Source organism: Brassica rapa, chromosome A06, assembly GCF_000309985.2.
Source record: "Brassica rapa cultivar Chiifu-401-42 chromosome A06, CAAS_Brap_v3.01, whole genome shotgun sequence".
Taxonomy (NCBI): domain Eukaryota; kingdom Viridiplantae; phylum Streptophyta; class Magnoliopsida; order Brassicales; family Brassicaceae; genus Brassica; species Brassica rapa.
In genome coordinates, this window is record NC_024800.2 from 26,958,563 (window position 1) to 26,985,408 (window position 26,846).

At 35.2% G+C, this 26,846-nt stretch overlaps 5 protein-coding genes across 6 annotated transcripts; 1 reads left to right on the top strand and 4 right to left on the bottom strand.

The window, feature by feature from the left end:
- Window positions 1-2,421: 2,421 nt before the first annotated feature.
- On the top strand, window positions 2,422-8,586 carry LOC103827858 (homeobox-leucine zipper protein ATHB-17). Its single transcript, XM_018659548.2, has 4 exons — window positions 2,422-5,538; window positions 5,882-6,066; window positions 6,178-6,257; window positions 8,169-8,586. Exons 1-4 carry the CDS (start codon window positions 5,460-5,462, stop codon window positions 8,416-8,418), a joined length of 594 nt encoding a protein of 197 aa, XP_018515064.1. The 5' UTR covers window positions 2,422-5,459; the 3' UTR covers window positions 8,419-8,586.
- Window positions 8,587-9,915: 1,329 nt separating this feature from the next.
- Window positions 9,916-11,581, bottom strand: LOC103827590. The gene has a single exon (XM_033273137.1). It carries the CDS (start codon window positions 11,436-11,438, stop codon window positions 10,605-10,607), a length of 834 nt encoding a protein of 277 aa, XP_033129028.1. The 5' UTR covers window positions 11,439-11,581; the 3' UTR covers window positions 9,916-10,604.
- Window positions 11,582-11,824: 243 nt separating this feature from the next.
- On the bottom strand, window positions 11,825-14,318 carry LOC103827591 (pentatricopeptide repeat-containing protein At2g01390). 2 transcript variants are annotated; one of them, XM_009103104.3, is made up of 2 exons: window positions 13,405-14,318; window positions 11,825-13,072 (listed from the first exon to the last, which is right to left on the bottom strand). In XM_009103104.3, exons 1-2 carry the CDS (start codon window positions 14,105-14,107, stop codon window positions 12,093-12,095), a joined length of 1,683 nt encoding a protein of 560 aa, XP_009101352.1. In that variant the 5' UTR covers window positions 14,108-14,318; the 3' UTR covers window positions 11,825-12,092. The 2 variants fall into 2 exon arrangements, with proteins under 2 accessions (XP_009101352.1, XP_018514992.1); XM_018659476.2 differs by lacking the exon at window positions 13,405-14,318 and adding an exon at window positions 13,243-13,255.
- Window positions 14,319-14,598: 280 nt separating this feature from the next.
- On the bottom strand, window positions 14,599-15,507 carry LOC108872353. The gene has a single exon (XM_033273138.1). The coding sequence runs from the start codon at window positions 15,442-15,444 to the stop codon at window positions 15,208-15,210; it is 237 nt and encodes a 78-aa protein (XP_033129029.1). The 5' UTR covers window positions 15,445-15,507; the 3' UTR covers window positions 14,599-15,207.
- A 6,991-nt stretch (window positions 15,508-22,498) lies between these two features.
- Window positions 22,499-25,550, bottom strand: LOC103827592 (uncharacterized protein At1g66480). Its single transcript, XM_009103105.3, has 3 exons — window positions 23,703-25,550; window positions 23,197-23,619; window positions 22,499-22,715 (listed from the first exon to the last, which is right to left on the bottom strand). The coding sequence occupies exons 1-3, from the start codon at window positions 23,874-23,876 to the stop codon at window positions 22,662-22,664; spliced, it is 651 nt and encodes a 216-aa protein (XP_009101353.1). The 5' UTR covers window positions 23,877-25,550; the 3' UTR covers window positions 22,499-22,661.
- Window positions 25,551-26,846: the final 1,296 nt, after the last annotated feature.

The window sequence follows — 26,846 nt, forward strand, 5'->3', positions numbered from 1 at the left end:
ATGTTTTTTTTATTTATTTCTGAAACGTAAGGAATGCTTGATGGTGGTGAGTCTGGTGACTACGCAAACGTGGTCTGATATTAACAGATTGCCTTTGATGTTTTATTTATTTATTTCTGAAACGTAAGGAACGCAAATCATCAAGCGGCAACAAAGATAACATCAACCTTTTTTTTATATATATACACCTAAAAACAACGAATATTTAATCGATATCAATTTATTTTTGTTGTTTCTGTTTTCAATTTGTTTGGTACATGCTGTTCACATTTTCTTCTTCGGTTTTTTAAATGAATATACATAAATCAGTTTTGTCAACATTTAACTTGCAGTATATTACCAAGCTAGGGCAACACTGTTTACGAAAGAATAAACAAAAACCAGATAAACGCACATAACGGGCCAAACAATCAACCTTGAAATTAGAAGAGCATGAAATATAAGACAAAGAAAATCGATTAGAACAATTTCATGATATAAACTCGTTCAGTATGAGTTTTTTTTTTTTGTTAAAAACGTTCAATACTCGTTTTAGGTTTCGGCACACGAATTAAAAAAACAATTAATTTTGTACATTTCCTATAAAAGAATATTATTATTTATACACCTAACCATATTTCAACCAATAGAAAAATAAATTTTGTATAAAATTAATAAATTTTGCATTGAAAATCGAAGACAACACTTATTTTGTAACGAAAAAAATCCTTTAAAACGACACTTAATATAAAACGGAGGAAGTATATAAGAGTTAGTTTTTTGGATTTTGACGTCATTGCAGTCAACTTCCGAATTTTGACATTATTACAATCAACTCTTTATAATCCGTCTGGAAGATATTACCATTTCCTTTAAATGTATAAGTTATTATGTTATACTCTCTCTGTTTTTTAATGTTACATATTCTAATTTTTTCACACATTTTAATAAAATATATTAAATTTGTATAATTTTTTGTGTTTATCTTTGTTCCATAATTTTAAGCCAATAAAAATTCAGTAAGTGCAATTAAGTTTTTTGAAATTTGCAATTAGTTAATAAAACATGTTTTGAAAATGTAAAAAATGGATCTTTTTAAAACAAATTTTTTTTCTAAAATATATAATATTAAGGAACAGAGAGAGTAATTAATTGCTCTTGATGACAAAAAGATTAATTGGTCTTAAGTTATTTTTTTTTTTTCATGTGTGGCGCGAGCTAACAAAACATTTTATTCATGATGTTTCTCAACGAATACAAGAAAGATGCTCAATTCAATTATTACTTCCGTTTTTTTTTTGTAAACTCTTAAGAGTAATTTCAAAGGTAGTCTCACTAGTCACTACATCTCTCAATTGTTTTTTTTAAATAGAAAAAGTAAAAAAAAATGTCTCTATACGAGAGACTTCAACAAATTTTTGAAAAACTATTTCTCCATTTTTGTCACACAATAAATAGATAAAATTAATACATTTGGTTTTTACTAAACAATCTGTATATTGAAAATATAAAAATTTATTTTAAAGAGATTTATGTGAGTTTCTAACAGATAATGATGTTTTTATCCCTTATATGTTATTTGAGAAGCATTGCAACATTTTTTTGTAGCCATGTGTCATCACTAGAATGATTCTTAGAATCCTTAGACAAATAGGTTGGTCCATCTAAATATATAATAAGTTTTTTATTAAATCACAATAAATACATTATTAATGTGCTTCATTATTTCCTTAAATAAGATTACAGAATGGCCTAATGTGGCTAAAGTATATATGACAATTAATGATTTTGAATAATAAATATTTGATAAAAATATAATTATATGTGTTTAATTTTAAGCTATTAAAATAAATTAAACAATCATAATAACTATATAATAAAAATTAAAAAAATTATATATATATATATATTATATTTTGAATTTTTAAAAACGAGTATAAATTACTAAAACTGTTAAAAGTTTCACATTCAAATTTTGTGATCTATGATTTAAAACCTTTGTTATGACATGATACAAATAATTAAAAAATAATATAAATTGAAAGTCTCATTTAATAAGTATCAAAAATAAAAGATATATAAATATATGTATCATTTAAAATTAAACTATATGCCATATAAAAATACATAAATATCTTAATTTTGAAATTTATTTTGAACATGTTTTTGATACAAAATTTGAAAAAATATTGACAACTTAATTTTTAAAATATTATAAATTACTTAAACCATTAATCCCATAGTAAAAATTTTGTTATCACTAATTTAGACTTTTTACTATAACTAATTTAGACTTTTTACTATAACAGATACAAATGATAAAAAAAAAATATGAGCAAAAAGCATCATCTAATAAATATTAATATTAAAATATACCATATATATGTTACTATTATTTAAATTTAATTATATATCATATCAAATAGAAAAAATATTTTTTCGATTTATAAAATTTATTTATATGTTTGCACCAATTTAATTATATAAGTAATAGATAATGACTTTTTAATTATTCAATATATATTTATTATTTTATAATATGTTATAAGCATATAATATATGAAATAATTTATATATATAATGTTCATCTCGCGCAAGGCGCAGATCTTAACCTAGTATTTAAAAAAGTTGAAACATGAATAAGTAAATTGTTCCGGACGAAATAGGACCCAACACAAACGCTACTATAAGATTATCGTAATCACGAAATCTGGATATATACTAATATAATCGTGCACACAACCAAATAATTAAGCTGTCAGTTGACGAAATGAGTATGATCAATCTCAGTGGCTTATTATATGACTCATGCAAGTGACCTAGAATGCACCACAAAAAGTTCAGACTGGACCAGCTTGTTATCCTATATGTATACACTCCTTTTTAGTTATCTTGAATTAGCACGTAGGGCTATTAAATTTAACAAATTTATCATGTCGAACTTATATGTTCACATCATTTTACATGTTTTACATATACACGTAAAGATAATTTTAATAGTTTGCAAAATCATAATTCATATATAAATATAGTAAAATGAATGTGAATTGTTGAAAGAACATACGTACAAAAGGTGTTTCTAACTAATCATTATTTTAGTCCCAGGAGCCATTAAGAACGAAAAAAAAAAAGCTAGCAACATCTTAACGAATTAACAGTAAAAGTAGTGAAGCGTTACGTGTTTCATGGTTAGCCCGTGGACATTGAAGGATTGACCACGTAGAGTTATATAAACTACTACTGGTATTGAATCTTGAAACAGTGTATTTTCTTAGGGAAAAATATCATTTAAATTACCAATTTTCAAATTTGGTTGAAAAGAACATGAATTAATTTGATATCAGTGGACCATTTAATACCTTAACTTATCTTGACTAGTTATTTAAAATTTCAATTTACTTTAACTAACTCAATTTTAAGACGTCATTGTTTTGGTTAACAGTTTGATTAAACAGGGTTAATTTCCGTTTATAATCTATGTTAAACTAAAACGACGTCGTTTGTAAATTAGAAAGAAACCTAGATCATTTCTTTCCCAAACCTAAATTTCTAATTCTCTAAAAATTCAGAAACACATTTTTTTTTCAAAGTTGTGCGATAATGTTATATTTAGTTCCAGATAACCGCAAAATCTTTCTTTTTCATGAGATTTTCCCTTCTTTTGAGTTGACCTGAATAAACATCGTCGTTTGAGAACTCTCCCTCTGTGTGCATTATTTCTGAATTTTCAGAGGATGAGGAATTTAGGTTTGGGGAAAAAAATGATTTTTTTTTCTAATTTACAAACTACGTCATTTTAGTTTAATAGATATTATAGACGGAAATTAACTTCGTTTAATCGATCTATTAAGCAAAATAATAGCATCTTAAAATTGGCTTAGTCAACATAAGTTGATACTTTAAATAGTCCACGAGAAAATTCATTTTTTTTTCTCAACCAAATTTTAAAATTGATGATTTAAATGACATTTTCACTATTTTCTTATCTTATTTTAAATACCTTGTCGATAATAGTACAAACAAAATCAACAAACTCAAATTAATTATATAATACTTCCCCTATTTTAAAATATATGAAGTTTTAGGATGGAGCATAATTATGTTTATTTATCTAAAAAATATCATTAAAATATAAATTAAAAATTGTTCAACCAATCACAAAGCAGAATACAAAATATGATTGGTTACACAGTTTTTGATAAAGTTAAAAAAGTATATTAAAATATGAAAACATCATCTATTTTAAAACATAAAAAACTTCATAAAACATCATCTATTTTGAAACGGAGGGAGTAGTAGTATTAATATGCCTTTCTATCTCAATAACTTTAACCCATATATTTTGAGACTCCAATTAACTAAGTAATAACAGACGTCAGCGTCCACATTCTTTTTTTATGTTAAAAAAAAACTATGAACGATAATGGAATGTGGAGAAGCGTATAGAGTAAGAAGAGTTCAGGGTCTCAGTCATTTTCACAGGCTAAATATATGGACCAGCTCAGGCTCCTGTGGAAAAAAAATCGATCAAAGTTAGACTTTTAAAAATAAAATAACAATTAAGTTATAAAAATAAATATTTTCATGATTTGTTTTTTTATCTAAATATTTTTCACGATAAATTCTTAGAATTCATGCATATAGAAATATAATGAACATAATGAATATAATTATTTTTTTACTATAAATTTTAAGTTACTATCAATTGATGATATTTACTCAAATTAAATATCTATATTTTAAAATACACAATTTATAAATATCAATAACTAAATTTTTTAATTTTTTAAAAAAATTATATATGTTAGTCAAAAATAAATAATTATTTTTTTGAAAATTGATGAAATATTAAATAATTAATGACATAAACAAACAGAAAATTTGTTGGTTAGTTACCCACACGGGGTCAGCATTTACTCTGCTATGATTTACTGTTCAATACATGTCACTTATGAGACGGATTCTTCTCATATTCCTTTGACTCGCGCGCGGACATCAGTCAAATGCGTCGCGCTCTTGAATTGATTAAACAATGACTATTTAGTGAAATAAATATTTAAGTTGATACAAAAATATTAATTAAAAATATCTAAGTTGATTGGAGTATAACTTTATTTTCTAGTTATAGTTAAAACGGCTTAAAATCCCGTAGTTTAACTATGTAAATTTATTTGATGGACACCTATACATTAGGCAACTTAATATTTTTCTCCTCACAGTATACACTTGTTATCCTTTACTACTATTTACGTACTTATGACAATGATATACATACTAACGTACGCATATGCATATGGTACCTACTGTCATATGGATTCGCATGCGTGAGTGTGTATGTATATACATATACACTTATCTATAAAAAATTACAAGTATGTGTGTTAATATAAATATAAAGGCATCGCCACGGTTCAAGTTTGTCTCTTCATTACTAGCCTGCCTCTCTAACTTTACCTTCTCTTCTTCTTTCTACTCAATTAATGGCGATTTTACCGGAAAACTCTTCACACCTGGATCTTACTATCTCCGTACCAGGCTTCTCTTCGTCTCCACCCTCCGGTGAGCCATATATACAATAACATACTATGTATATAAAATGATCATTACTAAACTATATATGCAAATATGTACACATGGAGGTTTGTGTTTGGATTCTATTTTCGTGATGATTAGATTTTATCTTTTCATTTTACAAAGATAATATAAACGAGATCTCACATATGAATAAGAATAACTATTCATCGCCATGTTTCTATAAAACGAAATTGATATTAATATCATATATCTTTTCATCGTCAATTATCTCTTTGATCTTGTTCAAATAAAATAATTCTCTCTTTGACCACGATATTCCGTTTGTTTGTCGTTTCATTTAAAATGTTATACATACGGTAAATGTCAGATGAAGGAAGTGGCGGAGGAAGAGAGCAGCTAAAGCTAGACATGAATCAATTGCCGTCTTCGTCTGAAGACGATGAAGAACTCAGCCACGGTGGCTCTGCTCCTCCCCGCAAGAAACTCCGTCTAACCAGAGAACAGTCTCGTCTTCTTGAAGATAGTTTCAGACAGAATCATACTCTTAATCCCGTAATTACCATTCCGGCATTCTCTTCAAATAATATAGAGTTTTTCAGTTTCTTGAATATATATTAGTTATATTAAAAATATATATATTCCTCTATTTTTCGTAACACGTAGAAACAGAAGGAAGCACTTGCAAAGCATTTGATGCTACGGCCAAGACAAATTGAAGTTTGGTTCCAAAACCGTAGAGCGAGGTACCGTTTCTTTTTCATTTGTTTTTCACCTTTTTTACATTATTAAAATAATATTTGACTATATTAAGGTTAAACAATAATAAAGTTAAAAAAAAAACAAGGTTAAACAATAAGCGGGTGGTTGATGATTAATTTGAGAGTTAACATAAGCTTTAGACGTTGACAGAATATAAAATAAAGCAAAAAATGAAATCTGAATCAGATTCGACTCACCCCGTTAACATATAAGTCGTACCCTTAAATAATATAAAGGTAATGCTGTCTTTTTCATTCATTATATCTCATTCAGCTATCAAATATTTATTTTGTGATTCTTTTTCCTTATAGGCTCTTCTTAAATTCTCAAAGAGTTATATACCGTAAATGAATCACCACTTGCTACATCTATATAAAGAAAAATTTAGTTGACCTAAACTTATATCAAGTCAAAATTTTACAGAAAGAAATTAACAGCCACTCAATTAAATACACATATTAATAAAGATAATATATTAATGCTGAAGTAGTTATTTATGTCACATCACGTATATATGTGTTGTTGCATGGTTATTTTCACAAGTGACAACAGCATTTTGAAGCCCTCGATTATGATATACATTAACACGTTTTTTTTAATGTTTGGAGTAAGTTGTGTTTCAGAAACACTTCGGCTCGTGTACGTCAATGTTTACGTGTGTGTAATACATAAGTACGTATACCTGTATTCACGTGTCAATGTCGCAACGTCTCATACAGTCATCAGTAGTGTTAATACTTTTCTAGTAGCGTAGTACAATTCTATCGTTTCTTTTTCCTTCCTTTTTTCTGCATGATCTGATTTGTTCATGTTTAAAACATATATAATTAATTAATCTATGAATTGCTGGTAATTGTTGGAAAGGAAAACTTGTTACTCATATTATCATATAACTACTCCATAAAATAAAATATTTTATTCAGAACCCTCAATAATTGTGTACAGATGGAAAAGCATGGTGCAATAGATAATAAGAATTTCAACATTGGTCGTATTACTATTATAGTATTATGACTGTTTCCCAAAATGTAACTATTATCATGACACAGTACCGTTATTAATTACTTTCTCTGTTCCTAAAAGATCTATATTCTACTCCCTCTATTTTTATATATGACACTTTAGGATTGTGCACATAGATTAAAAAACATTTAATTTTTAAACAAAAACATTATTAATTGTTTATCTAACAATAATTTAACCAATAATAAAATAGAAACTATAATATCATTGGTTATCTAGCATTAATTAGTAATAAATTTTACATAGAAAATTGAAAACGTCAAATAATTTGGAATAAATAAATTCCTCTAAAACGTCATATATAAAAAAACGGAGGGAGTAGTTTTTTCACATATTTTAATAAAACACATTAAATTTGCATAGTTTTTTGTGTTTATCTTCTTTCCATAATTTTAAGTCAATAAAAAATCAATTAGTGCAATTAAAATTTTTGAAATTTACGATTAGTTAATAAAACATACATTAAAAATGTAAAAAATGAATCTTTTAGAAACAATTTTTTTCTCAAGAATATGTATCTGAACGGAAGGAGTATAGTAGGATTACTTTCTAACCTTTTATTTTTAATACTCCAATGTTTAATTATATTTATCAAAATAGTTTCCAAGTAAATCAATCAATGTGTTTTCGTTCTTTGCCTCGTGTACTGACTTTCTCATCAATGCCCTTTTGACTCATAATTCATTTGGCCGTTCATGCGTTTTACATAATTTTATATGCTTTTAATATATTTATTTGCAAGCATAGCCTACACGCATTTGATCATAAGTTAACAACTTGTATAGACTATAAAGCACCTTTGTGTCTATTTTCTTTTACATCGATAAAATAATTAACTCGTACTGCGCTGTTTTGAATTTATTTTGGTTTAGGAGCAAACTGAAGCAAACTGAGATAGAATGTGAGTATTTTAAAAGGTGGTTTGGTTCGCTAACTGAGCAAAACCATAGGCTCCATAGAGAAGTAGAAGAGCTTAGGGCCATGAACGTGGGACCACCCACGGTGACCTCCGCCTCGAGCCTCAGCATGTGTCCTCGCTGCGAGCGAATCACTACTGCAGCCAGCCCCTCGCTGGCGATTCCTTCCCAGAAAACGCTTCCGCCGCAAGAGAGTGAGCATTGATTTATGTATTTAGTTATTTTTGGATATGGTTTAGAAGTCAACGAAACTGATGATAACATGATTTCCTTGTAAATATAGTAATTAGGGATTCTATGCGCGCACGGCGAATCTTTGTAGATATTTTACTTATTTGATCAAAAATCCAATCCACTTACTTTTGTTTGAAGATATATATAGATATATGTAGTTTTAAAAAATATATAACATTTCAATTTTGGACTTTTAAAGATGCCCTTAGGAAAACTGGTCTCTAGCAAAAAGAGATTTCAAGTTTCTTGTACATTTACATTTTTGCAAAAAAAAACATTTTGAATATCTTTTTTTTTTTCGAATGAATGTAAAATTTATTCAATCAAAACTTATATACATCTAGTGCTTCTGGTTTTCTTTGTGCTCAAAGAATCAAAAAATACAAAAAACTGGTATCTGTTCTAATCCGTCTTCATGGATCTTGTCTGAACTCGAACCATGTAGTCAAGCTTTCGTCGAGATACCTGTGCCCAATTTCCCTTTAACTGATAGTAGCCTGAGCCTTACAGTCTTGTCCATTTTGAATATCTGTAACATTCACCTAAACATTTATCAGTAAACACTATGGTATGAACAATAAAAATGCTAAATTTTAAATTTAGGAAATATTTTAAATTATTATATGGAACTGTACTTTTTGTTTTATCCTACACTAATTAAATTTAGAATCTTGAAAATGTTGTTTAGAGAAGAATAATTCCTCTGCTCTTAGATATACGATATTTTAGACAAAAACACACATGTGAATAAAATTACTTTTGTATCGTTAAACTATAAATTAAAAGATACTCAATCAACTACAAAAAGAGGTCGGATAAAATATAATTGGTTATACAGTTTTTAATAAAACTAAAATTTATCTATAAATATGAAAACATCTTATATATTTGAACATTAATTTTTTTTAAAGAAACATCTTACAATTCGAAACTGATAAACTAGTAAAAGATAACTAATGCTTTTCATTTGTCTGAATTTATATCCTTGTTCGACCGATTGGTTTTTTATAAAAATTACAGAAGCCCACTTATACATTTTATGGCCCAATTTGAATATATCTACATAGTTGCATAAGTGCTTGGATTTAGATCACAAAAAAAAAACACGAAGTAACTACGGCACTTGAGGCCTTGATTATCTTCGGCTCGTCAATATTTTAAATCGATATGTGGAACTAATGGCCTGCAGGCTGCAGTTAATATTTATAAAACGGTGAAATCGTGTGTGGTGGTTGCGCAAAAAGGGCAGGCCGTTTATACTTTTCAAGTTTTAACTATCTTATACGCTTGCCTAAATAGATTGTGAAGGTTCCTTGATCTACATCGAACTTACAACCATGACCGATAAACCATATCAGAAGCTTATCTCAATTCGTTATTTTACTTGTGTACTCGGTCCTCAAATAAAGAAAACACTTCTCTCTTTATAGTATTACTATATATATTTTCGAAATTTCTGTCTCTATTCTTTTTTTTTTTTGGTAAAAGTCTCTATTTTATTTGTTTTTCTCTTTACCTCTATTTATGTCTTATGGTTCTTAGTTTTGTATTTTTACGTTGACATATATTTCATAATTTTTAATAATATGATTGGTTTTAGCCTTTTAGGAATGTTTTTATCACAAGAAAACAAGTCTAATTAGATAAACTCTGACAGAGGGTATGGGGAAAATGACTGGTTCATGTGCTAAATGCGAATTTCACATTGTAACGCTAGGCCCAAAAAAGTACTACAAGATTTTAACCGAAAATGTAACTAAAATAAAAGAAAAAATGATGCTAAGGACATTTTCTCACTTTTCAATTTCACTAAAGGACACATGGTGCCTGAGGCATACACTTTCTCATGTTGGATAGACCGAAATGCCCTTCTGGAGTTGTAAAGAGTTGTAGCTCTAAACCCACCTAAACGTTACCAAATTTGAAAAATCCGAAAGAATCTATTATTATGGAGGTGAAACGATTGAGTCTATTATTATGTGTATACAGCTAGGGTTAAGGAAACATATTTTTATTGAATCAAGTCTCTCCACAACGATAGGAATAAGTAGAAACCCACACAATTTGGAAAATAAAATAAAGAACAAAAACGAGTGAGAAAAGAAAATACTACGAAGCTAAGCTCAAACAAAACAAAACAAAAAGAGAAACGAAATCTTAGTGATGGGGGTGGGGTGTGAAGGAATCGTGTAGCCACTTGATGAGACGGTCGAAAGGTGACAACTGCGTCTTCTTTGGAACATTTTTGGATAGTGGTCGCACCACAACTCGAAGCTTAAGCCCAGCCTCACAATGACCAATCTTTGAGGTAATAAAATAGCGGATTCCTGGTTTCGTTAGCCTTATGAGATCTTGTCCCGCATTGTGCACGGCAACAGGAGAAGTAGTGTCGCAAGATTTGAACTCAAGATCACTGTTGATTTCTAGGAGGTCATAGACTTGGTCGTTGTAGTAGAAAAGAAGATTGTCTCCCACATGAAACTGTTTCTCCTCACTCCACTTGGAATAGAAGTCACTCTCTTCAGGAACCCTCCATTCGTTGGAGTCACCGACCTTGTAATCTTTTCCGAATGGAAGGATCTTTCTCGGTGGTGGAGGAATCATAGGATGGTCATGGACGACAAAAACGACGAGTTTCTGTCCGGCTACGCATTGAGAACGATTTGAGGTGATGAAGAAGTGATAACCTTGTTCCGTGAGAGTCACGACATCGTGGCCTGTGCTGTAGACAGCTTTAGGAGAAAGGGAGTTGCAGAATTGGTATTCCAAACGAGTGGAAACTTGAGTGACGTCGTTGACGTTGCCATCGTATTCGAACATCAGAGAATCCCCCACTTGGAATTCCTTACGCCTAGCCCATTCATAATAGCTACCGTGCTTCGCTGTCGTCCATCCCTTCGAGTCTCCCACTTTGTAGATTTTTGCCGAGCAACAACATCCCATTAGAACCATCACGAGCCCGAAGCAGAACACTCTTGTGGTTGTCGCCATTATTAATAGAATTATCAGAGAACTTTGATGATGAGTATGTGAGTAAGAAAAAACAAAACCATAACTCTCTTTTTATAACACCTTTTACGGAACCTAATCATTGCCGCTTAAGGATTTTACTTATTTAATTATAATCCCGTTTGTGATATGATATGTTCCCTTTTCTTTTTCCTTTTTCAAAGATCTCTCGGATCCTTTTCCAATTAGGCTTGTGATTGATTTTCATTAACCTGAGTTTATTATTCTAATAACGTGAGTCATGAAGAAATATGAAAGATTCTCTGCACAAGTTTATGGTTTCACATTCATATATGCAGAAATCATATTTGCTTCCGCAATATAGAGAAATTCGAAGAAAGTTAAGAAACTACACAGAGAGGTCAAAATTTCAACAAACCTTTAATGGTTTAAATTAAATTTAGTGAATCTCAATAGTTGGAAGCTTACAACACATGAACTTCTGGGATTCATAATAGTCGTCTACTGATCAAACGATCCCTAATAACTCAACCTCAACTAAACTAACTCGGGTCATTAGCATAGAGAGCACACATGTGGTTATGCTTTGAGAAACTGCACGAACCTGAGGAGAACCTACACTTGTGGCTAAAGGGCTTTGTTAAAACATGTCTGTTGACTTCACATGCAATTAGATTACAGATATCTACCAAACAGAAGATCACAGACTTTCTCTTCAACATCAACACTTTCCCGGTAACGGCCATTAGCAACAAGACTCTTCTTCTCCTTCCTCAACGACGCTGCTTCTCTCTGGAAGTCACTGGTTTTCTCAAGACCAGACAAGAGAACATTGTATGTCCCCAGCGAAGGCATGATCTCACGTTCTCTCATCTCTTCCAATATCTTCATTGCTTTCTCTGGACTGCCTGCTGAGATATAAACATCCATCAGCGCAGTGTAAGCAGCTACGCCCTTTTGATCATCAGGAAGCAAGTCGAAAACCTCTGCAGCTAAGCGAGGTCTTCTGCCAAACCCAAGCCTGTGGATCAAAGTTGCTCCTTGGTACACACCAAGGTAGTGATGGGCTTTCACCATCTCCTTTACTGCATCGATAACTTTACCAAGCTCGTTTGCTCTCAGAAAGTAACCAACCAACGCAAGATACGCTGACTTCTCGAGATGAATCCCCATTTCCGAGCTGTAATCAAGGGCCAACGAAGCCCCCTCGGTTCTACAACGGTCACAGTTTGTTTCAACGATTGCTGAAACAACAAACGAATCCAACTTTACGTTTCTATCTTTCATCTGGTTAAGTAGATGATCAACTGCAACAAGACTCTGCTTCATCAAGAGAACAGAGCTGATAATTCTACTATCATCTGAACTTTCCATGTCATCAACTTCCCAAAAAGATTCAGCAGTAATATGCGAATTGACTCGTCTCAACAGATGGTCACTTTGACCTGCAGCTTTCAGAGTCTCTAAAGCCTCGAGAAATACAGGGTAACGAAGAACAATCCCGTTTTCTTTCATGTATACAAGAATCCGAGCCATGAAAGACGTTTCACCGAGCTTACAAGCTTTCCCAATCAGAATATTACAAGCTGCTTTATCTGGCTGCACACCGATCTCTTGCATTTTAAAGAAAATGTCTAAGGCTTCACCACATTTTCCTGCAAATCAAATTTAAAAAAAAAACTAAAACATCATCTTCATGGCTACAAAACATTCAGAAAACAGATTCACATACTAACACAACATTCATATAAATTAAATAGATAACTGTAAACAATATATATACTAACACTAATTAAAAAAAAATGTTCTTTTCATTAAAACTCACCAGTGCCTACAAGAAACTCACATACTAAGACAACATTCGAATAAACTAAATAGATAACAGTAAACTATATACTAAAACAACATTCATCTACACTAAGTAGAAAAGTTCAACTTCCACTTAGGAATATTAACAAACACTTGGTGTGCATAGATTAAAACTCACCGGTGCCTACAAGAAACTCCATCAACACCGTATAAGTGTGACAATTAGGAGAAACCCTCGACCGCAACATCTCTCTATACACCTCCGTCGCCTCCTCCACCCTCCCACCATCGAAAAGCATCTTCATGTAAGCCGTGTACGTCACGACGGTAGGCTCGCACCCACTACCCCTCATCTCCTTCCACAGCCTCACGGCTTCGTCCACATCCCCCGAGCTCGAAACCCAGTGAATCATCGAAGTATACGTCACCGTATCGATCGCCACACCCTTCTCCTTCATGAGGCGGTAAACAGAGTACATGGACTGGATCCGACCCGCTTCGCCGAAGATGTCGAGCATGGTGGTGTAAGTGAAGTGGTCGTGCTTGAAGCCTTTGATCTCGGAGGCCCAGTTGAAAAAGAGCCAGGCTTTCTGCATGGGAGGGTGGGATTTCAAGACGCGGTTGATTATGTGAGAGTCCCATTTGATTGGGAGATTAGGGAGGTGGGATCGAGCGGAGTCCCAGGTGGAGTACTTGAGGATGTTGTAGATGTTGGATACGGTGTCTCTTGTGTAGACTCTGGGCTCTGGGGTTCGTGTTTTCACGAGTTTTGGTTTTCGGAAGAAGCGACTGGTGGGGCTTCTGGGTCTTGGTCGTGGTCGTGGTCGGGGGAGAGAGTGGAGTAGCTTGACGGAGCTTTGGAAAATGGTGGAGAAGTGCATGTATTTGCGGACGAGATCATCCAAATTAAACTGAACAAAGTCCCCTATCTACTCTTACTTGCTTTGTCTCGATCTGAAACTCGACAGTTCCTTCTTCGGTTCTGGTTCTCTACAGCCTAAACCCTTTTCAGACTTAGCTCTGACTTTTTAGTTTATGTTCTGTTTTTGTGTATGACCTTGTTCATTTGGGCTAGATATCAATTATTGAGTGGGCTTTGTTCTCCCTCCCATTAATATCCATAGACTTAGGATTTAGTGATGTTAATGGTGTTAGATAACAAAATATATTTTTAATCTTCTGAGGATGAAACGCAGATTACAGTTTATATTGGAGAAAAAGACCAAAATAGCACTAAATCAAGTTTTTGTTCCCAAATTAGCACTCAATGTCAAAAGTCACAAAAATAGCACTCAAAAAGTGGGGTTTAGGGTTTAGAATTTAGGGTTTAGGGTTTAGAGTTTAGAGTTTAGGTTTTAGAGTTTAGAGTTGAGAAGTGGGGTTTAGGGTTTAGGGTTTAGAATTGAAAAGTGGGGTTTTGGGGATAAGATTTCAAATTTTGAAAAATAAAAAAATTTAAATTTTTCAAAAGATAAAATGTTATTTTGGTCATTTTAGTTTTTGAGTGCTATTTTTGTGATATAAACTTAGAAAGGTGCTATTTTGGAGATTTGCCCTTTATATTGCATCTCTATTAATTAGCTAGTCAATGATCAAGTTACTAATTATATACTCCATCCGTTCCTAAAAGATCCATGTATTAGAAAAAAATTTGTTTTAAAAAGATACATTTTTCATATTTTCAATGCATAAATTAAATGTAAATTGTAAACTTCAAAAAACATAATTATATTTATTAAAATTATATTGGTGAAAACTTGTGAGAAATAGTTGATTACAAAAAATAATGTATTGGTAACTAAAATTTGATATATTTTTTTAATAAATATGAAAATTGTAAAATATGAATCTTTTAGAAACGGATGAGATATTTTAAGTACACTCTTCCATTTTTGTTTAAGTCGGATCAAATTTCTACGGATAGAACTAAATATGAAAGATAAAAAGAGCAAAAATATGGTTGGTGATGGTCAATGCATGATCAAGGGCAAGCAACATAACTTTCGGAAGAATAAACCTTTGAATGAGAAAGAGAGCTTAGTCTATGGTGGCATTGTGGAGGTGGAACTAGACCTCTTTGGAGCTTGTTATGAAAAGCAAACCCTCGTGCTATATCTTCTTCATTCATCCTCCATATTGTCAGCCTAGCCGTCGATGTTCCTCTTGGTCCGACCGATATAAAATACATCACTATAATAAACTTCCACATGGTCTTCATGAGGCGATGCAAAACCTCGTCTTGTGAGTTATATATAGAGTAACGTGGAATTAAAACTATGACTTAAAGGTTGGGTTACTGGTAGAAAGAAATGTTGATTTAGCTAATAGATATGTGAAAGTTAGAAGGAAATTTTGAGAATGAAAGTAGAAAGTAGAAAGTTTTGATGGAAGCAATATATAAAGATAAACGGATAGTGAGAGAGGCAGTAGTTTGATTTGAAAGTTTTGATGTTCGATATTATTGTGAAATTTTCAAATTAAGCGACGCAGTGAAGTTGCTAAATCTAATCTTTTGACTACGGACTTGCTAGTTGTTCTATGTATAATGTTGATTGATTAACATAGGGTTGTCTTCTTCTTTCTGGAGGTCTGGTTAGTTCCAAATCCTCGCTCAGATGAGGCTCTTCGGTTACATATACACTTAACTACCATTCCCAACCCTGACTTATCTTTTGCTGAGGATTCTTTTGCTTGGATTGTGTATGGGACTGACTAAAGGGTTTTTCTTCAGCTGGATAGGACATGGGAAAGCATCAGGCCTCTGGTTGAAAGGATCCCAAGCAATATATAAGATAGATGGGTCATTATTTTTATTATCAATTGGTTTTAGATTGAAAGCTCATCTAGCTTAACATGGTATCAGAGCCTGATCTACGCAGTCCAACCCGATCCACATCGATCTGGCCCAAAGTTGGCCCATCGATCATTGTTTGAGCATTCCGAGATTGACGCTCAAAGAACGATCATTGGCTATTAGATATATAGTCTCCCACATAATATCATCACCTTCTGCTCCAACGCTACACATGCAGACTTTGATTATTGAATAGGCAAGTCCGTCAAGAATAATCCCTAGGTTGAATGGATGCGCAAGGATGGAGATTACGTTCATAAAGGTTAAAGTCTGGGAAAGTATCAAGGAATACACATAAGATTGTTGTTGCTGAAAGAGTTGTGCTCAACTTTGTGCAGAGGATGAGCGGCATTGCGACACTTACCAAGATTTTATTCTTTAGTTTCTCAACTAATTGGTATGGTTACATGCATGTTACCCTAGTAATGATCAAAATGTCATATCTCGAGAAGGATTTGTTGGTTTACTAAATAGTTTACGGTAATTCATCTCGTACTTTGGTTATCAGTGAAGTTTTGTCAGTGTTAGTAGTAATTGATTGTATAGTGTATTTGTTCTTTGTGAGTTCTGTGGAGAGTTTAGCTGATGAAATTGTTTTGTGCAGTTAATGGCAGATGCTGCTACCCTGCACGTATACTGGAGACAAAAAAAACTGCTACTGGTTTGAGATTACGTTCTACACTTCTTCCTCGCATCTATTCTTTAAGGTTCTGAGATTGTTATCTTTCTGAGACACTGTAAGTTTTCTAACTTAGCAAAGGTGCTGATTGGTGGTGGAAAGAATCATAGGACGGGATTATTTGACATGTTGATGATAAAAGATAACCATATCTCCAGCAGCAGGAGGTATAGTCAATGCCATTAAATCTGTGGACGCGCATCTAAAGCAAAAGAATCTAGAAATGGATGTGAAGGTAAGACTCAAAAGCTTTCAGATAATTAGCGGCTACCAGTTAAAGGTGGTGAAACTAACTATCTATATAAATCTAACTTGAAGGTGGAGACGCGGACACTTGAGGAAGTGAAGGAAGTGTTAGAGTATGTTAGTGGATCCAAGACTCGGTTAACGAGAATAATGCTGGACAATATGGTTGTATACCGTTAGAGAATGGAGACGTTGATGTCACGATGCTTAATGATGCGGTTGAGCTAATCAATGGGAGAGCCGAGACAGAGGTATGTGTGTGTTAGATAGAAAGAAAGAAAGATGATGTGATTTAAAGCTCTAGTATCGTTGTTTAGGCCTCGGGGAACGTTACGATTGAGACAGTACACAAGTACGGACAGATTCATTAGCAGATTAGTTCTTAAGAACTATTAGGAAGGATACAAATATATGGGAATATACGATATTAACATATCTCTTTAGGATATATTCGAAGTCGGTTTAGTATATTTCCATTATTCCTTCTCATCAAGTTTGTATAAATACATTGTAAGGCACGTTAATTATGAATAAGAAAGTCTTCTCTAAACATTGAGTACTTGTTTTACATGGTATCAGAGCAGAAAATCTCTGAGACCTAGATTTTTTTTTTTTAGCTCTGTTAAGATCTTCGAAGTTCGAAGGCCTAAGTTGTGTTGCTGGTTCTCTGTGAGATTCAGTAAGTATGGTTGATGGGGATGAATCGTCCGCTATCAAGAGTGGAACGTCGGACAATGTCGGTGACGTTGGAAACAAGGTGGTCACGCCTTACTCTCTCTTTGCATCCGACAATCCGGGAGCTATGATCACGTCAGTGACGTTGACAGGAGAGAATTATAATGAGTGGTCTAGTGAGATGACCAATGCACTGCGAGCAAAACGGAAGCTTGGGTTCATCGAGGGTACCATACCGAAGCCGTTGGCAACTGATTCAAATCTGGAACTCTGGCTCTCCGTTAACTCTATGATAGTAGGGTGGATTCGGACGTCTATCGAACCACGCGTCCGCTCGACTGTCACCTTTGTTCAGGACTCGCACAAGCTATGGGAGAATTTAAAAAAACGATTCTCGGTTGGCAATAAAGTTCGTGTGCATCACTTGAAAGAGCAACTTGCAGTTTGCCGACAAGAGGGTGCGTCTGTAATCGATTACTATGGTCGTTTGTCCAAGATTTGGGAAGAGCTGGATATGTACAAGCCCCTCCCCTCGTGTTCATGTTCTGCAGTTGCAGAGTTCGAAAGAGATAGAGAAGAAGAAAAGGTCCACCAATTTGTTATGGGATTGGATCAAGCGCGTTTTGGAAGTATGTGTCAGGGAATAATCTCGTCTGATTCTGCACTAGACATTGGCGAGATTTATGCCAAGTTGATAAGAGAAGAACAACGTCTAAACTCAGTCAAAGAAAGAGAAGTGCAACAGAATGCTGTCGGGTTTGCAGTAAAGAAAGAAGAAGGTTCGACAAATTCTGATCAGCAAAGTTCACGCAATCGCGTGGCTCAGTGTTCACACTGCGGTCGTAGTGGTCACGAAAAGGCGAACTGTTGGCAATTGGTTGGCTTTCCCGACTGGTGGGAAGAACGCACAACAAACAGAGGCGGAGGAGGTAACAGAGGAGCTTCCAGAGGTGGTCGTGGTCGAGGTGGCTCTGATCGTACCAGAAACAGTGGAGCAAGAGCCCATGCTACCACATCCAACTCGTCTAACTTTCCTGAGCTAACACAGGAACAATGGAGAACGTTGACTCAGATGATCAATGAAAAGTCCTCCGCGTCCTCTGATAAGCTATCCGGTAAGAGTAAACTTGGAGATTTGATACTCGACACCGGAGCCTCTCACCATATGACAGGGGATATGTCGTTTCTTATAAACACAAAGAGTATTGCTTCATGCCCTGTCGGGTTTGCAGATGGCAATAAGGCATATGCAACGCACACGGGAATGTTTCCCTTGACTGATCGGATCACTTTAGATCATGTCTTATTTGTGCCAAATTTAAACTGCTCATTGATATCAGTTTCGAAGCTGTTAAAACAGACGAATTGCTTTGCGTTACTGACTGATACAATTTGTCTATTACAGGATCGTTTCACGAGGACCTTGATTGGAGCCGGTAAGGAACGAGATGGGGTGTACTACTTCACGGATGTCATGGCTGCTAGGGTTCATCGTGTTTCTGCTCCTGTTGCTAAATCCGCTGATCATCTTCGTTGGCACCAGAGGCTGGGACACCCCTCTTCTTCTGTTTTATCAAGTTTACCTATGTTTTCGTCTAATAAACTAGCTACCCTAAGTCCTTGTGACACGTGTTTTAGGGCTAAGCAGACAAGAGAAGTGTTTTTTGATAGTATTAATAAATCAAATGAGTGTTTTGCTTTGATTCACTGCGATGTTTGGGGTCCATACAGAACTCGTGCTACTCCTGGTGCAGTGTACTTTTTAACAGTGGTTGATGATCATTCGCGAGCCGTATGGACATATCTCATGCTTGAGAAGTCTGAAGTTCGTGCGATCTTGACTAATTTTTGTCGCATGACTTCAAATCAGTTCGGTAAAACGGTTAAGACCGTACGGTCCGATAATGGAACAGAGTTCATGTGCTTGGCAAGATTCTTTCGAGAGAATGGAATCATTCATCAAACGTCTTGTGTAGACACGCCTCAACAAAATGGACGTGTCGAAAGAAAACATCGTCATATTCTTAATGTAGCTCGTGCTATATTATTTCAAGGAAGTCTGCCAGTGAGGTTTTGGGGTGAAGCTATCATGACAGCAACCCACCTTATCAATCGAACTCCTACGCCGATTCTGCGCAATGCCTCGCCATACGAGGTTCTACATGGTGAAAAGCCGAGTTATGACCATCTCAGAGTATTTGGTAGTCTTTGTTACACACACTTAAGAGCTCGCAACAAAGACAAATTTGGTCCCCGAAGTCGTAAATGTATTTTCGTCGGTTACCCTTTCGCTCAAAAGGGTTGGAAAGTTTTCGATCTTGAGAAGGAAGAATTCTTTATTTCTCGAGATGTTGTATTCTATGAGGACGTTTTCCCTATGGCTTCCGCTTCCAGAGACTCGTCACCATCTTTATCTGTTCCTATAGTATCTCCGAACACTGCCATTGAACAGTCTGACACCGACTGGCTGTTCGAGTCTGTTCCTACCTCACTCGACAGGGGGAGTAATACAGTAACTGATACTACCACAGCTGAGGTAGTACAACCTTTGCCTGCACCATCTATGGTTTCTACTGAGCAGATTCAAGTAACTGCAGATGTCGACACCGGCCCTGTTCAAGAATCTGCGCCAGAACAAGACGCCTTAAGTACTGATCCAGTTGTGCTAGGCAGAGGACAACGAGTTCGACTTCCTTCTGTAAAACTGAAGGACTATGTTAACTACAATGCTTCATGTATCCAAGACACCCATCTCGTTTCACACTGTGCTTTGTCTTCGTCCTCAGCGAACGATCCAGGTATGACAATATGTCCTTTCGCTACATATATCTCTGATGCTGCCTTTTCACCTGTGCATCAAGCTTTCTTAGCAGCTGTTACTTCAGGAGTTGAACCTAAACGTTATCATCAAGCTATTAAAGAGAAGGTTTGGCGTGACTCAATGAAAGAAGAAGTTACTGCTCATGAGGAGCAAGGTACATGGGACATTACTTCGCTTCCGCCAGGCAAGACTGCTGTAGGTTCTCAATGGGTTTATAAGATCAAGTACAACACGGATGGAACTATTAGGCGACACAAGTCTCGTCTAGTGGCCAATGGCAACAAACAAGTTCAGGGTGAAGACTTTGATGAGACCTTTGCCCCAGTCGTCAAAATGGGCACTGTACGTATGCTTCTTCGCATTGCCGCAGCTAAGAAGTGGGAAGTTCACCAAATGGATGTTCATAACGCTTTTCTTCATGGTGATCTTGAGGAAGAAGTTTATATGCGGTTACCTCCAGGCTTTACTCATTCTGATCCAACAAAAGTTTGTCGTCTCCGAAAGTCTATTTATGGTCTTCGGCAAGCTCCCCGGTGTTGGTTCTCCAAGCTGTCTAAGGCCCTCATTCAGTTCGGTTTTATTCAATCCTACTCCGACTATTCGTTGTTTATCTACTCTAAAGGCACTGTTGAGGTACGAGTGTTGGTCTATGTAGATGATTTAGTCATCGCTAGTAACAGTCTTGCCAAACTCACCAAGTTTAAGGAATATTTGGGACAGCAGTTTCGCATGAAAGATCTAGGGAAGTTGAAATATTTTCTTGGCATAGAAGTATCTCGGTCTGAAGAAGGTATGTTCTTGTCACAGCGTAAATACATCATGGACATTGTCGCTGATGCAGGTCTTCTTGAAGCTCGTCCAGCGTGCACACCGGTTGAACAAAACCACAAGATTGCTTCCGATCAGACGCCTCTACTCCCTGATCCAAAGTTTTACCGTAGACTTGTTGGTCGACTAGTCTATCTGTCTATGACTCGCCCTGATTTATGTTATTCTATTCACCTGCTATCTCAATTTATGAAGTCGCCTCGTGAAGGTCACTTGGATGCAGCATTGCGAGTGGTTCGCTATCTTAAAGGTTCTTCCAGCCAAGGAATACTCATGAGCTCTGATGAAGATCTTGCTCTTTCTGTTTACTGTGACGCTGATTGGAGTTCTTGTCCTGTTAGTCGTCGGTCCTTAAGTTCGTTTGTCGTTCTGCTTGGTGATTCACCTGTCACATGGAAGACCAAGAAACAAGATACAGTTGCTCATTCTTCGGCTGAAGCAGAATACAGGGCAATGGCGAAGGCTACTCGAGAGATGAAGTGGATTGTTCCTTTGGTTAAGGATCTTGGTATTCCTGTCTCTACACCAGTTTCTTTCTTCTGTGATAGTCAAGCAGCTATATATATTGCAGCTAACCCGGTGTTCCATGAAAGAACAAAACATATCGAACGAGATTGTCATAGCATTCGCGATGCGGTTCTGGCTGGTTTGATCGCCACTAAACACGTACGTACTAAGGATCAGCTCGCTGATATCTTGACGAAGGCACTTGGGAAACCACAGTTTGAAGTGTTATTGTCCAAGTTGGGCATGAAGAAACTCCACACTCCAACTTGAAGGGGAGTATTAGGAAGGATACAAATATATGGGAATATACGATATTAACATATCTCTTTAGGATATATTCGAAGTCGGTTTAGTATATTTCCATTATTCCTTCTCATCAAGTTTGTATAAATACATTGTAAGGCACGTTAATTATGAATAAGAAAGTCTTCTCTAAACATTGAGTACTTGTTTTACAAGAACACTCTCAAAGCTGTTTTCTAATACAAGTTTTGGCTTTTTCCTGGGATGAAAACTGAGAGAAAGTGTTAATGCAGTGGAGCCCTGACGCATTCGGTTAATGCGTTGGACATATCTCTGAAGATCGATACAGAGTTGGCACTTGAGGCCGGAAGAAGGACAAAACGAGCCTAGAAGTTAAGAGAAACAGAGTTTCCAGGAAATAATAAAGATAAAACGTTATTTTATTTTCTAAAATATAATATAAGGTTTAGCTACAGAGTGATAAATTCATTAGCTCTCTCTCAAAACTCTCTGCTTTTTATGTACAAAGAAATGCAGAAACGATGGGAAGCGGTTATGTTTAGAATATAGATTGGTTCAACTTCAAGCGACAGTGATCTCGCTTCCTGCTCTTTCCGCCATGAAACTCACTCGTTTCTGTAAATAAAAAATTTCAACATTGTTATCTCAGGAATATCAAACCTTGTTCCTTTTTATTTCTTTTTTTTTTTGACGTAAGAATCATGTTTTAAAAATGCGCAAGTGTGTTAAAGTAGCATGCAAAATTTGACCACACCAAAGGTATTTCTATCTGCTCCCATTTTTCCGATGAAAAGCTACTATTTTCAATAAATAATACTATCTTATTCAAAACTGTATGCCATTCTTTAAATTATTCTTTCTATAGTTGTAAATTTTATGGCCCATGCTATGCATCTGAAATTCTAAAAGGTTTTTTTAATTTATAAATAATACTATCTTACGATATTTTAAACTTTAGTATGAATTTTAATTCAAATGTGTTTATGCAAATAATTATTAATGTTTTTTTTGCTAAAAGTAATTATTGATGTTCTTATTTATGCCTATTTTAATATGCACACAGAAAAAAAAACAAATCGAGAACAAAACTACTCACCAGACGAGATTTGACTCCTCTTGTGTCGGTGGCAATAGTGGCGGCTGGCTCATCATGGCCAAGTCGGAGCGTATTCTTACTCGCTTCCTCGTGGCTGTGTTTGGCCATAAAGAGCGAGGCGATCTTATGGGTGGCCTCCGCCTCCGTGGCTCCTTCCTTAACGAGTTTTTCCAACTCCGCCTTGGGAATCCTCAGCTTCACCCTCACTGCTCCTCCTTCATCTTCCTCCTCCGTCTTCGTCGTCCATCCTCCTGAAGGTTTGAGTATGGAGAGATCAGAAGAGGATCTCCGAGTAAGCATGAGGTGCTCAAGCCTCTCCTTGGCATTCATGTGAATTCCCGATCTTACCCTCCTTGGTGGTGGACACTCCTTCACCGGCTCCACCACGAAATACAACCGCTTCGCCTCTAACCTCTGCTTCGCCTGCACTCAACAAAACCAAATGCATTAGTTCTTTTATTATTTTCTACTTTAGTAATATGAAAAAGAAATGTAATAAAAGTTACCTCAAGTGGTTTGGCTCGGGCACCGTAGTGCTTTACAGATTCAGAGTCTAGCAAAACGTAGCCGGGAAAGTCTTGTAGAACTTCTTCCGCCGTCACCGGAGTTTTTAGTTTAAAAGACTCGCCGTCTATTTTCATTATCTTGGCCGTTTTCTTGCCGCCTAGACTGTTACCCATCCTTAATAATTTATCTGACAATAGTGGATGGAGACTGGATCTTTAAATAAGATTGTTTCACTTGAGGGCGGTGAGGATGTTCTCGTTGGGGTTTTAAATGAATATGGGGTTGGCAACCATGTGGTAATGGGTAGATTGTAGAGATATACGTACGCGGAAAAGAAGTCCAAAAAATTAAAAATTCAGTAGTACAAAACGTGGACAAAACCTTTTAGAATTTCAGGATTATCTTATTTAAATTGTTTGAGAGCTTGTTTTTATTGAAAAATTCAATACTGTTAAATCATACAACAATTTAACTAGAAATTTTGATGATTACATTCTTGTGTGAAACACCTGCATATACTACAACTCGTTATAGTAAATACATGTTTATATCAAGAGCAAATATAATTTCTAAATCAATTTGCCGCCAAGACAGTTACCCATCCTTAGTAATTTCTCTGCAGACAAGAAAGGATAAAGATTGGATCATTAAATAAGATTGTTTCAGTAAGGGCGGTGAGGGTGTTCTCGTTGGGGTTTTAAATGATGAGGTTTTAAAGCATAGCCTCATGGGTAGATTGTATAGATACGTACGTGGAAAAGGAGTCCAGTTTTTTAATTAACTTATTAATCAATACGGTACTGCATGGAATTTTCAAAAAAAAAATACGGTGCATGGACAAAACATTTGACTATGTCGATAAAATTTTTAGATTGCCTATTTAAATCGTGTGATAGCTTGTTTTTGTTGAAATTTCTAGTACTGTTAAACTGTAAAACTATTTAACTAAACTTTTGATTATTTATTTTTTCTTATTTGAAAGTGAAATACCTGTGACTGAACTCGTTAAATACATGATTACGTGAAGAGAAAATACATTTTTCCCAAGGGTTTCTCTAATTTATAGTAGTTAGAGTGTTTAACTTTTTAGGAAATGGATATTAGGTTGAAAAAAAAACGAACTTTGTTAGATTTGATTTAGGAAATGGATATTAGCAACTTTGAACATGACAACATCATGCGGTCCCACTCTTGAACTCTCGTGGACCGTATATGTTGATGATTTGATTTACGCATGCTTATCGATTTGTCAGATTAATGGGTTGGTAATTAGCAATAATCATTGTCTTTTGCTTTTAATTATTTACTCGATTGATACTTTGCGTTAATCAAGGAAACAAAAAGGTGTATATTTATGATTAAGGAATGACTTATTTCCTCCCTTTATCATCCATTTTTTCTATTTAGCCGTACATTGTCATTGATGAGACCTGGAATTGTACTTGTCATGTAGTCTATAAATATTTCGGTCGCTCCATGGTCCTTAATTATATATTTTCACTAACGAGGTCACTGATAAATAAATGTTTTGGACCTAATTATAAGTGCCGACTACAGAGTTACAGATGTAAGAAAAAAGTCTAAAATGATGGTCTGCTTTTGAAATCGGAAAGCTCATTGATGACGTAACAGCTGACACAATATGTCCAAAGCTATTCATGTGTTTTTTTTTTTTTTTGCCATATGAATTTTATCAAACAAAACCCAACAAATACAAATGACCCAAAAATGGGAAACAAAAAAAAACAAGCCAAAGCCCAGAGGCCCAAACAACAAACTAAGCCCGGAGGCAACACCAACCAAACCACGCGTTTCATTTTGCGTGAAAAAAAGACCACGTGTCTAAGCCTCAACGAAAGAGGAGCCATACGTCGCACCAATTAACCGTCGCCTTCACCGCGAGGAGATCATCGCCGGAGCAACTTCCCGTCGATCCACCGGAACACACCGGAAACAGGATGTCCGGAAAGAAGAACCGTAGAGACGATCTTAGACAAATTGAACCAAATCACACCGGTTATAGTCGCCGGAATTCCAACCAGAGAGCTCGATCCGCCGCAGCCGAGAGCAAGTCGTTGTAGAGATTTATCCAGACGAAACAAACCACCACGAAAGGATCTTCGCTTTAAGGAGATCCATTTACAAGCTTCGACTATGAAACTTAAATGGATCTACAGGCAAGAAGCGGAGATCAGAGGGACTCGAGAAAACCTTGATAAAACCAATCGACGCCACCGGGATTGAAACCCGTCGTCTGCGTCGATGGAATCAAAAGCCGATGCTTCACCGAAGGGAAAGGTGTTCACCGGAGCCAAAGCCGGAAGCTACGTCGAGAAGACCGTCAAACTCCGGAATCGAAAGCCAGCCACATCACGCAGAGGATGTCATCATGTGCTAGAACAGGAACCCATCAACGGGCAGCTATGCCGGAAAGAAATCCGGTCAAAAACTGGAGCTTGATTCTCATCTCTCCCCGTGAAAGATAAGAAAAAGAGAGAACGGGGAAGGAGAGAGAAAAAAGGCTTTCCCTATGTCCAACCTCCCAAAGCTATTCATATGTATCCTCTTTTAACAGTTTTTTTTTGGAACACCAGTTATTCATATGTATCCATATATCATTAATCACGATGAAATGATTTTCTTTTCTTTCTTTGGGGATCTAAATATGGTTGCCGGACCCTACTATACTAAAACTAAAAGTCAGCCGGCACATGGAGCTTGAATCCTTTAGGTTAAAGCTTACCTGATCTTGTGATTACATACACTAATGTGAATGTACATATAATAAGCACAATCTATATACAAATAAACGTGTTTGTTGATATTGCAAGCTTCCATCAAGTCAAGAGATAAGAAATGTTCAAAGAACGTCGATAGACCATGCAGGGTAAGTTAACAACTATGTAACGTAATCACGTTTGAGTGTAATAGCTGCGTGTAGACTGGAAACATGGGCCCTTTATAACAGTAGCTTGTAAGCTCATTGTGGCGTTTCGTGCGAAGTTGCCTACTTAATTCGTGCACTTATAAGGAATAAATATTCTTTCGTATAAAACTTACTACTTACATTTCTTACTAGGTATTTTCCTGAACTATGTGCAGTGATAATTTTTTTAAAAGTTAAATTATATTTAAAATGAAAT